General features: G+C 50.1%; 1 protein-coding gene across 1 annotated transcript in view; it reads right to left on the bottom strand.

Moving 5' to 3' along the window:
* Nucleotides 1-346: 346 nt before the first annotated feature.
* LOC138748722 (arf-GAP with dual PH domain-containing protein 1) overlaps nt 347-14,971 on the bottom strand; it is a 75,696-nt gene continuing 61,071 nt past the window's right edge. The window contains exons 9-11 of the mRNA XM_069909374.1: nt 9,693-9,764; nt 3,588-3,819; nt 347-707 (exon numbers count right to left, since the gene is read on the bottom strand). Of these exons, the coding sequence (XP_069765475.1) occupies nt 679-707; nt 3,588-3,819; nt 9,693-9,764 (333 nt within the window). The 3' untranslated portion in view covers nt 347-678. The remainder of the gene's footprint in view (nt 708-3,587; nt 3,820-9,692; nt 9,765-14,971) is intronic.

Raw genomic sequence — 14,971 nt, 5'->3', positions numbered from 1 at the left:
ACGTTTCCGGCCTGAGCCCTTCTTCCAGGTGTGAACCAAGGGCAGGTAGGTTAAAGAGAGCTGGAGAGCAGCGAGGAGTCCAGATGGGGCGCAGTGAGAGAGAGAGAGACTCTCCCTTTGAAGAGAGGAGAATTTGATCCACTGCAAAATCTCCCTACCTTGAAGAAGTTCTCTCTTCGAAGGGAGTTCTGCCCCTCACTTCTATCTCTTTATCCAGACGCCTTCCTATTCTTTGCTTGAAGAAGGGCTCAGGCTCGAAACGTCGACAATATATTTCGTGGAGGCTGCATGACCTGCTGAGTTCCTCCAGCGTTTCTGTGCGGCTTTTAACCACAATCGCAGCATCTGCGGACATCATTTGCTCCTTTATTAAATGGGGCAGAGAATTCTGCTGGGTGGGTGGGTGGGGGGGGTCAAGTCTCACAAATAAATCCCGGTTTCTGGAGTGCTCCTCACCGGGAAGGTGCAGCCGGTGCTCTGCCCCCACCCCCTGGGGGTGGGGGTGGGTGTGTCTCCACGAGCCCATCACAGCGTTGCCCCTCCCAAGTCACGCCAGGGACCCTCAGCCCGAGCTCAGCGGCGTTGCGTCCTCTTCACGCTGGGGTTGCAACATCGTGTTGTGTGGGTCGGCCACGGCGTGCGGAGAGGGTGGGGGGTGAGGGGGCAGGCCGGCTGCATCTACCGTCTGTGCTTGAAGTAGGCTTCCACTGCAAGAGAGAATCGTTCAGTCGCTCGAGGAAGATCGCAGTTCCCCTCGCTTCCCCCCCTCCCTGCAATGTCCTGTACCCCTCCTGACTGCCTCAAGTGGCGCCCAGCCCCTGCTGCCCTCACACCCCCCAGCCACGCCGGTTCGATCCCGACCTCCGGCACTGTGTGTGCAGTTTGTTTCCCCGCGTGTTTTTTTTTAAATCGCCCTGGGCGTTCCGGTTTCACAAGATATTAGAGCAGAAGCAGGCCAATCAGCCCATCGAGTCTGCTCCCCGCAACCCTCCCTGGCGAATCAAACACCTGCCAGTCTCTGCCTTAGACACCCAACGTCCTCGCCCAGCCGCCTGTGGCAACAAGTTCCACAGACCCTCTGGCTAAAGGAATTTATCCGCATCTGACACCCCTTCCAGGTCCCAAGGAAATCCCAGCTGCTTCCTTACGTTTTTGTTCCTGAAGCCCCTTCTACAGAGAAAAGTTGGAACTGATGAAGGCTGGAATGGGCCCCAATGAGCTGAATGACCTCCTGATGTACTTGCCCATTCTATGAATTCCAAGGATGTCGGAGTGAGGATGAGAAGTCACCTCTCTCTATCTTCACAACTGACCCAGCATTCACTTCACTCATGGGAAGAGCCGCAGGGTCCTACCGACGACTCCGAACAGGCTTTGCTACTGTTAAAGGAGCTGACGGTGGTGGTTTATTTTTTTTTAATCTTGCAATCACGGGGTTTGAGCCCCAACCTCGAGGGGTTGAGGGGACCAGTGAAGGGGGAAAGGGGGGGGGCGCTCTGCGACTGAAGAGCGGACAGGCCTTATGGCTGTGATGGACTTGCTATGCTCAACAGAGAGGACGGGGGCGGAATATGTACAACAGCTGTGATGGACCTGCTGTGTTCTACCACCCCCCCCCCCCCCCGAGACCTCTGTGTCCACAGCTGTGATGGACCTGCTGTGTTCTACCATCCCCCGAGACCTCTGGTCCACAGCTGTGATGGACTTGCTGTGTTCTACCACCCCTCAGAGACCTCTGTGTCCACAGCTGAGATGGACCTGCTGTGTTCTAACACCCCTCAGAGTCCTCTGTGTCCACAGCTGTGATGGACCTGCTGTGTTCTACCACCCCACAGAGTCCTCTGTGATGGACCTGCTGTGCTCTACCATCCCCCAAGACCTCTGTGCCCACAGCTGCAATGGACTTGCTGTGCTCTACACCCCTAGAGACCTCTGTGCCCACAGCTGTGATGGACCTGCTGTGTTCTACCACCCCTCAGAGTCCTCTGTGTCCACAGCTGTGATGGACCCGCTGTGCTCTACCACATCTCAGAGTCCACTGTGTCCACAGCTGCGATGGACTTGCTGTGCTCTACCATCTCCCCCCACACCGACCTCTGTGTCCACAACTGTGATGGACTTGCTGTGGTCTACCACCCCCCAGAGACCTCTGTTTCCACAGCTGTGATGGACCTGCTGTGCTCTACCATCCCCCGACACCTCTGGTCCACAGCTGAGATGGACCTGCTGTGTTCTACCACCCCTCAGAGTCCTCTGTGTCCACAGCTGTGATGGACCTGCTGTGGTCTACCACCCCCCCCCCCCCGAGACCTCTGTGTCCACAGCTGTGATGGACCTGCTGTGCTCTACCATCCCCCAAGACCTCTGTGCGCACAGCTGCAATGGACTTGCTGTGCTCTACACCCCTAGAGACCTCTGTGCCCACAGCTGTGATGGACTTGCTGTGCTTTACCCTCCCAGAGACATCTGTGCCCACAGCTGTGATGGACCTACTGTGTTCTACCACCCCTCAGAGTCCTCTGTGTCCACAGCTGTGATGGACCTGCTGTGCTCTACCATCCCCCGAGACCTCTGGTCCACAGCTGTGATGGACCTGCTGTGTTCTACCACATCTCAGAGTCCTCTGTGTCCACAGCTGCGATGGACTTGCTGTGCTCTACCATCTCCCCCCACACCGACCTCTGTGTCCACAACTGTGATGGATTTGCTGTGGTCTACCACCCCCCAGAGACCTCTGTTTCCACAGCTGTGATGGACCTGGTGTGCTCTACCATTCCCCCCCCCCCCCGAGACCTCTGGTCCACAGCTGTGATGGACCTGGTGTTCTACCATCCCCTGAGACCTCTGTGTCCACAGCTGCGATGGACCTGCTGTGTTCTACCACCCCTCAGAGTCCTCTGTGTCCACAGTTGTGATGGACCTGCTGTGCTCTACCACCCCCACCCCCCGTCCCCTGAGACCTCTGGTCCACAGCTGTGATGGACTTGCTGTGCTCTACCATTTCCATTCTATATGTCTGGATCACAGCTGTGAAAACCAGAGGGGCCTGTTACTGTGCTGTATGTCTAAATTTATATTTTGAGTTGTAAATTCAAACCTCAGACACGACCAGGAAGCCTTCATTGCCCCCTCGGCACCCCCCTTTGCATCCCGGATCCCCCCACCCTTCAGCCAGACTCTGGCCGTCTTCAGCCCGGTCGGTGCGAATTCTTTGACCGCAGCCTACGAGGGGTGACCTTAACTCGAGTCACCAACAGCATCCCCTTGCTGTGGGTTCCTCAGCCGCAGAGCCACCCCTCCCCTTGCTTGATCCCTGCTGTGTCACCAACCCCGTGGGGTCATCTCCTTCCCATATGGGGGATGGCGTCTCCCCCCACTGTCGGCCGTTGAAAGCCTGTTCAGGGCCGACGGTGGTTGGAGAGAGCAGGGTTGGGGCGGGGAATAAAGACAGGAGAATATTTGAGGGGCAGGGAGAGTGAGGAGGAGAGAATGGGAGGCAAACAGTGAGGAGGAGGGGTGAGGTGTGAATGGAGTGAGGGGGAAGCGAGGTAGAGGAAAAGGCTTTGAGGTTGGCGAGGGAGCAGTACCTGTGTATTCCTGCGGTGACATCTGTTGGCTTATCACCCCGTTGAAGGCCACCATCCATTCCTGCCGGTCTTGCTGGGTCTCGCAGATGAAGAGGAAGTCCCGGTCGGGCGTTACAATGGTAATGCCGTACTGCCAGTTCCCATTGCCCTGCGTGCCAGGTGGAAATCCCTCTCTGACCAGGTAACCATTATCACTGCTGCCAATAAAGACCTCGCCCCTGGCGAATGCATCCTGTGGAGACAATGGGTGCAGTGGCCCTTAAATACCCCTGACCCATCAGCTGCCTTTGAACGAGTTCTCTGAGTGTCCCAATGCTGCTGTTTCTCCTTTCAAATATTCATCCGGGCCATAGAAGTGAGCAAGGAAACAGGCCCCTCAGCCCAATCTGCCCATGCCGACCTAAATGCCCCACCCTCACTGCCTCTCCCACCTGCCTGCATTTGGCCCATATCCCTCTCAAACCTTTTCTTTCCACTCACATCCCCACGCCATCGGGTGTTCTGTGATGAGTAAGGGATGGCTTAAGGTGCGACGTGAGTGGAAAGAAAAAGTTTGAGAACCCGTTTTTGTCGTCCCTTATTAACTCGTTATGTGCAGGGTTTCAGAACTCCAAAGGAAAAGGCACCCGGACAAAATGGTGGGCCAGGGAAGGAGCACAGTCCCACTGTGGATAAGGGAGGGAGGGCACACCAACCAACAGGGGAGGAAGGATGGCTCTGAGAGGGAAGGAGTGGGGGGGGGGGGTGTTGGAGAGCTGGAGGAAAGAAGACAAGAGGGATGGGGTAGAGAGGAGATGGGCGAGGAGACGAGCAGAAACTAGAGGAGTTGATGTTGATGCCATCTGGTTGGAGAGTGTAGGAAGCCTGAATGGTAGTGAGGGAGGAGGTAAGGGTGCAAGTGGAGCACTTCCTGCAGCCACAGCGGAAGGTGCCAGAAACCAGCACTTTTACGTATTGCACGTGATTAAATCTGCTCTCTGGCAGCCTCCTTGCACCAGCACCCCCTGAATTCAAAATTCTCCGTCAGAGAAAAAGACGGTCAACATCTTTGCACAACACTCCTTTTGTCTGTGATTTATCGTCTGTCTTCTCCGTTTCTAACTTCCCCCTATTGACCAGATACAGTGAAAATCCCCAGTATCCGTCACCTATGGGGATTGGTACGTGCAGGATAAGTGAATTTCATGGTGGCTTGAGATTGCGCAATTCGCAAACTAATCGCTAGGAGGCACCAATTTTAAACTTCTGAATTTCTCACCTATTTATTTTCCCTGATTTTTCTGTCAGTCGCTTGAATTCCGGATAACGGGGATGTTACTGTGCCGTGCTTGAAGCTCATGTTCTCCCTGGGTTTACCCCTTCCCTGCATCACCTTCACATTCTGTATCCCTACCCAGGTTGTCACCTGACCTCCTGAGGGCTTCCAGCACTTCCTGTGTTAAATTTAGATGTTGCACCTATTTTGTACCCTGATTATCATCCGCTCCAGTCAGTGGAAATTTGAGTGCAGAGGAGATTTAGAAAACTTCCAGCTTAATACAGGCCCTCAAAGTTGTGCCGAACATGTCCCTACCTTAGAAATGACTAGGCTTACCCATAGCCCTCTACTTATCTAAGCCTCATGTGCCTATCCAAAAGTCTCTTAAAAGACCCTGACGTACCCGCCTCCCCTACCGTTCCACACACCCACCACTCTCTGCGTAAAAGACTTGCCCCTGACCTCTCCTCTGTACCTACACCCCAGCATCGTAAACCTGTCTTCTCTCGTGGCCATCATTTCAGCCCTGGGAACAAGAGCCTTCTGACTATTCACATGATCTTGATTTACCTGGTGTTGCCGAGGTTGGAGGAAATTAGTTTCAGGGAGGTTAAACAGGTTAGGGCTTTATTCCCTGGAGCATCAGAGAATGAGGGGAGGGAGGTTTGATGTTGGTATACAAATTTAGAGAGTAAATCCAAGCAGGTTTTTTTCCCAGAGGTTAGGTGAGATACAAACCAGAGGACATGGATTAAGGGTGCAAAATGTCAAAATCGAGGCCGCATTCACCACTTCAGCGGGCAGTGAATGCGTGCTCAGTTTTCACACTCCCATTACTCCTTGTTGCCCCCCTAAAGTGGTGGGTGTGTGGAACGGTAGGGGAGGCGGGTACGTCAGGGTCTTTTAAGAGACTTTTGGATAGGCACATGAGGCTTAGATAAGTAGAGGGCTATGGGTAAGCCTAGTCATTTCTAAGGTAGGGACATGTTCGGCACAACTTTGAGGGCCTGTATTAAGCTGGAAGTTTTCTAAATCTCCTCTGCACTCAAATTTCCACTGACTGGAGCGGATGATAATCAGGGTACAAAATAGGTGCAACATCTAAATTTAACACAGGAAGTGCTGGAAGCCCTCAGGAGGTCAGGTGACAACCTGGGTAGGGATACAGAATGTGAAGGTGATGCAGGGAAGGGGTAAACCCAGGGAGAACATGAGCTTCAAGCACGGCACGGTAACATCCCCGTTATCCGGAATTCAAGCGACTGACAGAAAAATCAGGGAAAATAAATAGGTGAGAAATTCAGAAGTTTAAAATTGGTGCCTCCTAGTGATTAGTTTGCGAATTGCGCAATCTCAAGCCACCATGAAATTCACTTATCCTGCACGTACCAATCCCCATAGGTGACGGATACTGGGGATTTTCACTGTAACTGGGGGGGTGGGCGGTCACACTACAACTGTACAGGGCAGTGGTGAAGCAAAACTTGGAGCATTGTGCCCAGTGTTAATCATCCAGCTGTAGATAAAAAATATATTACGGATGTTTCGGGCCTGAGACCTTCAAGGTTTAAGCAAAGAATGGGAAGATGTCGGAATAAAGACTGAAGTCTGGGAGGAGGAGGAGTCCAGACCAGCAAAAGGTGTTAATCGGAGATGATGAGGAGAGGTGAGAATTGATTTTGGCTCAGTGAATGGACCCAGAAGGAAAAGGGGAGGGGGGAGAGAGAGAGAGGGAGGGAGAGAGGGAGAGAGAGAGAGAGAGAGAGAGAGAGAGAGAGAGAGAGAGAGCACGCTCGGGGAAGACGATGGGGGAAGAAGAAGGAGGAGGAGGTTTACCAGAGAAGTCAATTAATGCCGTCCGGTTAGAGGGTATCCAGATGGAAGATGAGGTGTTATTCCATCAATTTGAGGGTGGTCTCAGTCCAGCAGTGCACGAATCCACAGACAGACACGTCAGCAAGGGAATGGGACGTGATATTGAAATGGGGGGGCCATTGGGAGATCCACGCTATTGCGGCGGACAGGGCCGAGGTGCTCAACAAAGCGATCTCCCATTTTGCGCCCAGTCTCTGCGAAGTAGAGATTTCGCCCAGCTGTAGATGTCAATAAGCTGGAAGAAGTACGAGCTCAAATTTATTATCATCTGATTGTACAAATGTAACTTGATGGAGCAACGTTCCCGGGTCAGCAAAGAGATTCACAAAGATGTTAGTGGCGCTGGAAGGGTTGAGTTATAAGGAGAGGCTGGATAGGCTGGGACTTTTATTCCTGGAGTGTAGTCGTTCGACATTGTAGAGGGAATCGATGAGGTGAAAGGTGACAGTTGTTTCCCCAAGGTTTGGGTATCTTATATGAGAGGGCATGTGGGAGGGGGATCTGAGGATCAACATTTTCACAAGGCGCTGTGTTTATGGAATTAGCTACAAGAGGAAATGGTAGGGGCAAGAACATTAATGTCATCGAAAAGACAGTTGGACGTAAATGAATTGAAAAGGTTTACAGGGATTCCTCGGTGTCAATATCTCTGAAGATCTATCCTGGGGACTCTATTTTGATGCAATCATGAAACGACTCACAAGCAGCTGTTCAGGTGCTCCTCAACTTAAGATGGGGTTACATTCTGGCAAAACCATTGTAGGTTGAAAAAGAATACGGGTATACCTTGTATAACACTGACAGTACTGTATCAGTCCCCACACAGATCCCACTGCCCTGCTCTGTCCTGACAGCACTGTATCAGTCCCCACACTGATCCCACTGCGCCAATCTCTCCCCATAGCCCTGTATCAGTCCCCACACTGATCCCACTGCCCCAATCGCTCCCCATAGCCCTGTATCAGTCCCCACACTGATCCCACTGCCCCAATCTCTCCCCATAGCCCTGTATCAGTCCCCACACTGATCCCACTGCCCCAATCTCTCCCCATAGCCCTGTATCAGTCCCCACACTGATCCCACTGCCCCAATCGCTCCCCACAGTCCTGTATCAGTGCCCACACTGATCCCACTGCCCCAATCTCTCCCCACAGCCTTGTATCAGTCCCCACACTGATCCCACTGCCCCAATCGCTCCCCACACCCCTGTATTAGTGCCCACACTGATCCCACTGCCCCAATCTCTCCCCACAGCCTTGTATCAGTCCCCACACTGATCCCACTGCCCCAATCTCTCCCCACAGCCTTGTATCAGTCCCCATACTGATCCCACTGCCCCAATCTCTCCCCACAGCCCTGTATCAGTCCCCACACTGATCCCACTGCCCTGCTCTGTCCCGAAAGTGCTGTATCAGTCCCCATACTGATCCCACTTCCCCGCTCTGCCTGACAGCACTTTGTCACTCCCCACACTGATCCCACTGCCCCGCTCTCTCCCCACAGTCCCTGCAAGCTTTTTGACTGAACTAAAATAAGTGATTGACCAAGGAGGCCTCAAAAAATTCACCTTAGAGAAATTATCAACATTTATTGGAAAAATCAACAATGCTTGATTTTCATACCTTACTTTAACGTATGAAACAAAAGTAAATAACAGTCGCGCTACTGTACCATCATAGCTCGTAAGTAGGGGAACACCTGTACTTGGAAAAGAGTTTGAGGAGATTTGGTACGTCACCAAAGACTCTTGCAAATTTCTGCCGGTTTACCGTTCTGACTGGTTCTGTCTGGTGCGGAGATGCCAATGCCCACAACAGGGAGAGTTGTGAACTCAGCCAGCGCCATCGTGGGCACCCGTCTCCATTCCGTGAAGGACATATTTAAGAGGTGGTCCCTCATGAAAGCAGCCTCTATCATCAAACTGGATTCTGATTCTGGATGTGGGCCAAACAGAACTTGCTCAGGTGGACAAGCTGGTCAGCAGGGATGAGTTGGGCCAAAGGGCCCGTGGCGGTGCTTTATAACCCCAGGCGTGTTCTCCACTGTTATAAAACATCATCAATGCAATCTGTCTCCTGGATTGTGTGAGGCATCTCACGTCAGAGGTCTGCAGTCATTCGGCATTGGGCAGAGAGTGTTCTCAAATGTATCTCGTGCGCCCTTCACAGGGAGGTGGAGGGAGGGAGTAGGAGAGGAAGTAAGTGAGGTGGAGAGAGTGTGAAAGGAGGGGGGAGGGGGAGAGTGAGGGAAGGAAGGGGGAGAGAGGGATGCAAGAGAGGGGAAGAGAAGGAGGGGAGTGCAAAACTGCTTGGCAATGTGTGGACGAGATGAAGCTAGATAAAGTGAGAAGAGAATGTAAAATGTGAGTAAGAATGAAGAAATGAGAGTGTGTGAGAGAGAAGGATGTATACGTGCGTTTGTGAGAAGGAGAGAGAAAAAAACAGATGTCTGTGACAGAGAGATAGAGAAAGAGAGGATGTGTATGTGTGTGTGTGAGTGAGTGAGTGAGTGAGTGAGTGAGTGAGTGAGTGAGTGAGTGAGTGAGTGAGTGAGTGAGTGAGTGAGTGAGTGAGTGAGTGAGTGAGTGAGTGAGTGAGAGAGAGAGAGAGTCACGATTGGGACACAATTTGCTCAAGGAACTCAGCACATCAATCAGTTGTGGGAGATGAAGAATTATTAGTGTTTCAGGCTGGAACCATCAGCACCCTCCCGACGAAGGTTTTGACCTGAAATGTCGACTGCACAATTTCTCCCACTGACATGGCTCAACCTGCTGAGCTCATCCAGCAGCTTCAGATTCCAGCATCTGCAGCCTCCAGAAACTAAGTGTGGGTGAGACTGAGCAGGACAGTATGTGTGAGAGAGAAAGAGAGAGAGAGAGTGGGGGAGTATTGGTGGGGGGGGAGGGGGGAACGGGGTGGTGGGAATGAGGGAGATAATCTCCTTCCCGCACCGCCCACTGACGTACATACCAGTGGATCCTTGTAGTACATCAGGCGCCTATGATCGAGACTGAACCATCGTTTCTTGAAGCCCTCGGTTTGCTGTGAGAAAGAAAGCAGTTGAATGAGTCTCTTGGTTAACTAAGGCCGTGTCTTTCTACGTCTATGGCTGGAATTCGGTTACCTCTTCGACACGGCTTGTGTCCACAAGGAGGTGGCAGTTCAACGTCAGTTAGAAGAGTGAGTGGGAGAGTTTATTGTCATATAGAACATATAGTACAGTACAGGCCCTTCAGCCCACAGTGTTGTGCTGACCTAATAACCTACCCTAACAATTGGTTAGCATTTCCCTACTGCATTTCCCTACTCCATTTTTTTTTCAGTTCCTTGAACCTATCTAATAGTCTCTTGAAAGATCCTATTGTACCAACCTCCACCACAGTTGCTGGCAGCGCATTCCATGCACCCACCACTCTCTGTGTGAGAAACCTACCTCTGACATCCCCTTTTACAACTACTCTCCCCGTGTTAGCCATTTCAGCCCCTGGGAAAAAGCCTCTGGCCAACCCCGTGGTCAATGCCTCTCGTCATCTTGGACTCCTCTATCAGGTCACCACCGCCATCCTTCGTCGCTCCAAGGAAAAAAAGACTGAGTTCTATCCTCAAAAGGCATGCTCTCCAATCCAGGCAAGGGGGTGAATCTCCTCTGCACCGACATCCTTACTGTGGTGAGATGACCAGAACTAAGCACAGTATTCACAGTTATCCTCGAGGACGATGAAAAGGAAGTGACTTTGCAATAGTGCGGACAGTCTTCTTGTGTCAGAGTGGTCCCTGAATTGTTTAAGAAATGTTAAATTTGGACCTACAGCAAGGTAATAGGCTCACGACCCCGTGCTGCCGAATGACATCCATTTGGCCTAGAACCCCCGGTGCGTTTTGAAGGGTGGGAGGAAACCAAGGGCTCCCCCCCCCCCACTGGGGAAAACACGGGGAGAATGTACAAACTTCTTACAGTCAGCGCAGGCTTTGATCCCTGGTCCCGATCGCTGGCACTCTAAGTGGAGTCTAACCAAGGTCTTACAAATGCTGCAACAGTGTACAGATTCCCTGAAGTCCTTACTTAGTGCAGACACACAGGTTCAGAAGATACACCACATAAATCACACAATATGGCAAGAGATATAAAAAAAATGAGGATAAATAAATTCACAGTCACAATTGCAGTCAGTGCCAACAAAGCCTGATTCTTCAGTGCACACAGGTATTTTAATGATCCCAGAATATTTATGGTTATCTTTGAGATAGTCAAATGGATTCAACAGTGAGTGGCTGGAAGGGAGATTCCAGAGAGTTGTAGTGGATAACTGTTTGTCAGGCTGGAGGTTCTGTATTGGGTCCCTTGTGGTTTTCCATTTATATTAATGATTAATAGGGTGGTAAATTGGATTAGCAAATATGGGGAATAGGTGGAATTGTGAAAATGCAAAAGGATTTGGATTGCTTAGAAGAGTAGGGTGAAAGATGGCAGATGGAGTTTAATGCTGAGAAGTGTGAAGTCCTTCATTTTGGAATGATTAATCAAAACAGGACATACGTAGTAAATGGGAGGGCATCGAGAAATGCAGTGGAGCAGAAAGAATAGCGGTTCATCATTCCCTGAAAGTAGAATCTCATGTGGATAGGGTGGGGAAGCCGTTAACAACCCTCTAGAGATTTTTTTTCCTGTCCCAAGCATTAGCACCTCAGTACCCGATAGTGTACAGGGAATACAGGAGTTGGGAGGTGATGTTGAGACTGTTCAAAGCATTGGTGAGGCCAAATTTGGAATACTGGTCCAGTTCTGGTCACCGAATTATAGGAAGGATATCAAGAAGGCAAAGAGGGTGTAGAGAAGCTTTACAAAAATGTTACCTGGGTTTCAGAATCTAGATTACAAAGAAAGATTCAGCAGATTAGGTCTTCATTCCTTGGAGCGTAGAAGGTTGAGTGGGGGTTTGATAGAGGTATTTAAGATTATGAGGGGGATAGATAGAGTTGATGTGAATAGGCTTTTTCCCTTGAGGGCAGGAGAGATTGAAAAAGAGATTGTGAGTTGAGAGTTAAGGGATAAAAGTTTAGAAGTAACATGAGGGGAACTTCTTCACTCAGAGAGTGGTGGCTATGTGGAAAGAGCTTCTGGGAGAAGTAGTGGCAGTAGGATCCATTTTGTCATTTAAGGAAAATTTGGATAGGTATATGGACGGGAGGGGAATGGAGAGTTATGGGCAGGGTGCAGGTAGGTGGGATAAAGGAGAGGACTTGGTTTGGTGCCGAGAAGGGCCTGTTTCCGTGCTGTAATTGTTATATGGTTTATTTGAGTAGTACAGGGAGGTTTTAGAGCTGTATTGGTGGGTTCAGTGACAATAGACAATAGACAATAGACAATAGGAGCTGGAGCAGGCCATTTGGCCCGTCGGGCCAGCACCGCCATTTTAGATCATGGCTGATCATTACCATCAGTACCCCTTTCCAGCCTTATCCCCATAACCCTTAACTCCATTACCCACAAAAGTCTTATCTAACTCTCTTTTGAACATAGTCAGCGAATCTGCCTCTACCACCCTCTGTGGCAGAGCATTCTACAGATTCACACTTCTCTGGGTAAAAATATGCTTTCTCATCTCCGTCCTAAAGGGCCTACCCTGTATTCTTAAACTATGCCCTCTAGTCCTCGTCCCCCCATCATTGGGAACAAGTAATCAGACTTCACCTTGTCTATCCCTCTGATGATTTTGTATACCTCAATCATGTCCCCTCTCATCCTTCTAAACTCCAATGGATACAAGTCCAGTTTTTCTAGTCTGAGATGATTTCAAGAGGAATTCTAGAAACCACAGGAACCTTCTCAAAATAAGCTCCATCTTGGGTCTGGTTCTTGTGCGCTAAGCACAATGTTGCCAGCTGAAAAAGGAAGTGACATCACTGGTGGGAGGAAGTAACTCAAACTCCCCTTAACTGTGAATTTCTAGGTGAAAAGTTATAACTTTGAGTGAAAGTTAAAAACAGCGCAATAATCCTTGACCTCACGGCTCTTGGGATTGGGTCGTGAGGCTGGCTGCTGCTCTGGATTGCTACGACGTTGGTAGAAGGTTCCAGAAGCAGATGGTTGTGGGCCCTCCCTGAGTGTAAAAACACATTCATTTTGCCCAAGTTCCTCATTGTTCTCACGGACTCAGTTTCTCCATTGCACAGTTCGAGGCCGGCAGCCCGAGAAGCTCTGGATTGCCCCGCGTTCAAACGCAGGATTGGTAATGTATTGCAGCGTGTCTGTGTTCAGTGCACAGGGTGCGAGCGGGGGTGGAATGTGGGGGGGGGGGGGTAGTTCAAAGCTCCCTGGCTTTGATCACTCATAAACCCTACTTTTCTCTGCCATTCCCTCTCATTCTTTAAGCACATAAATATTTTAGAGTTTTTCTGATTTTACTTTCTGACCGTTTCTCAGTCCTTTTGCTTTCAAAGTTCAGATTTTATTGCCCAATAGACAGCTACATAGGATAGCAATGCTTCTCTCCAGTTCTGTCCTTCTGCATGAGCGATCCGTAGTTGTTTTTCGTTGGACTGATTTTGTCTCTCTACTTCTCTGTTGGCTTGCGGCCATTTAGGAGTTACTTTGTGTTGGTGGATACCTGTGGTCCTCACATATTCAGCAAATGTCTCTGAAATGAACTGTGGACCATTGTCAGAGTATAGCATAACAGGCAATCCATGTTTCGCGAAGATCTCTGCCAACGCTTGTATCATTTTTTCAGTGGTCATTGACCTCATCACAAGGTACTCATAGTATCTGCTGTAGTAGTCCACCACTATCATGATTGACTCGCCAGTTGGTAAAGGTCCGAGAAAATCAACAGCTATGTCGATCCACGGTCCTGTCGGGAGTTGCGTACTCTGGATCGGCTCTGGGGGATTACTCCTACTTGTGAGTTGACACCCATGGCAGGTTTTGACGAATTTCTCCGCGTCTTTATCACAACCTGGCCACCATACTTTACTCCTGAGGTTTTGCTTGGTACCAACAATACCTAAGTGTCCTTCATGAGCTAATGATACGATCTTTGGTCTCAACCTCTGTGGTATCATCAATCTACAACCCCTCAACACACACTGCCCGATGCAACAAAGTTCGTCTCTAATGGGAACATATGCCTTGTGGGTGCACTTGTCCATTTTGGATACATTCTCTAACTTCCATGAGTTCTGGGTCATGTTCAGACTCTCTCTCGACTTCCCTCGTTGTCACAGCTCCCGGTGTTGACTGGATCGCTACGAAGCGTACAAAGCTCTCTGCTTCTGTCCCCAGTTCTGATTTGGATTGTGGGCATCCATCTTTCAACAATCTGGACAGCAGATCAGCAATGTTCGCTTTCCAGCAATGTGGACTACTCTGTACTTGTACGGTTGGAGTCTGAGCACCCATCGTTCTATCCTCGCACATGGTTTGGACCTGGCAGCGTAGATCACCTCCAATGGTTTATGGTCTGTGATGAGTTCAAATTCAGTGCCATACAAATATGCATGGAATCTCTCACAGGCCCATACAAGTCCGAGTGCTTCTTTCTCTGTCTGAGAATATCTCCTTTCAACATCTGTCAAAGATCTGCTGGCATAGGCAATGATTCTTGGTCCCTCATCATGCGTCTGGACCAACAAGGCTCCTAAACCAACAGGGCTAGCATCCGCCATGACTTTGGTTGTTGCTTCCGGATCATAATATCCAAGAGTATCGGCATTCTTCAGACTTTGTTTCAGAGCTGTAAATGCTTCCTTCTGCTCAGAGCCAAAATGGAATGATACATCTTTCCTGGTTAGTTTCCTCAGTGGTTCTGCCAGTGTAGCAAAAATTAGGGATGAACTTTGCGCAATAATTGACCAATCCCAAGAAACTCCTCACCTCCGTTGCATTCTGGGGTTCACGTGTATCGGCAACAGCTTTCACCTTGGCATCAGCTGGGTTCAATCCTTCCCATGTAAGCCTGTGTCCCATGAAGTCCATCTCTGAGACACCGAACTGGCACTTGTCTCCATTCACAGTAAGGCCTGCCCCCTGTAGTCTGGATAGCACAATCCTCAACCGTCTGTCATGCTCTTCCTGTGTAGCCGCATAGACTATGATGTCATCAGAAATGTTGGTGACTCCAGGAATGCCTTGAATCACTCGATGGATTTCGTACTGGTAGATCTCAGGAGCTGCATTGATGCCGAACGATTCTGGGTCCAGCTCTAGTTGATGATAGCCCCATTTTAAATCAATTTTTGAGAACACCTGA

Source organism: Narcine bancroftii, chromosome 13, assembly GCF_036971445.1.
Source record: "Narcine bancroftii isolate sNarBan1 chromosome 13, sNarBan1.hap1, whole genome shotgun sequence".
NCBI lineage: Eukaryota > Metazoa > Chordata > Chondrichthyes > Torpediniformes > Narcinidae > Narcine > Narcine bancroftii.
This window is presented reverse-complemented; position numbering and strand designations above follow the sequence as displayed.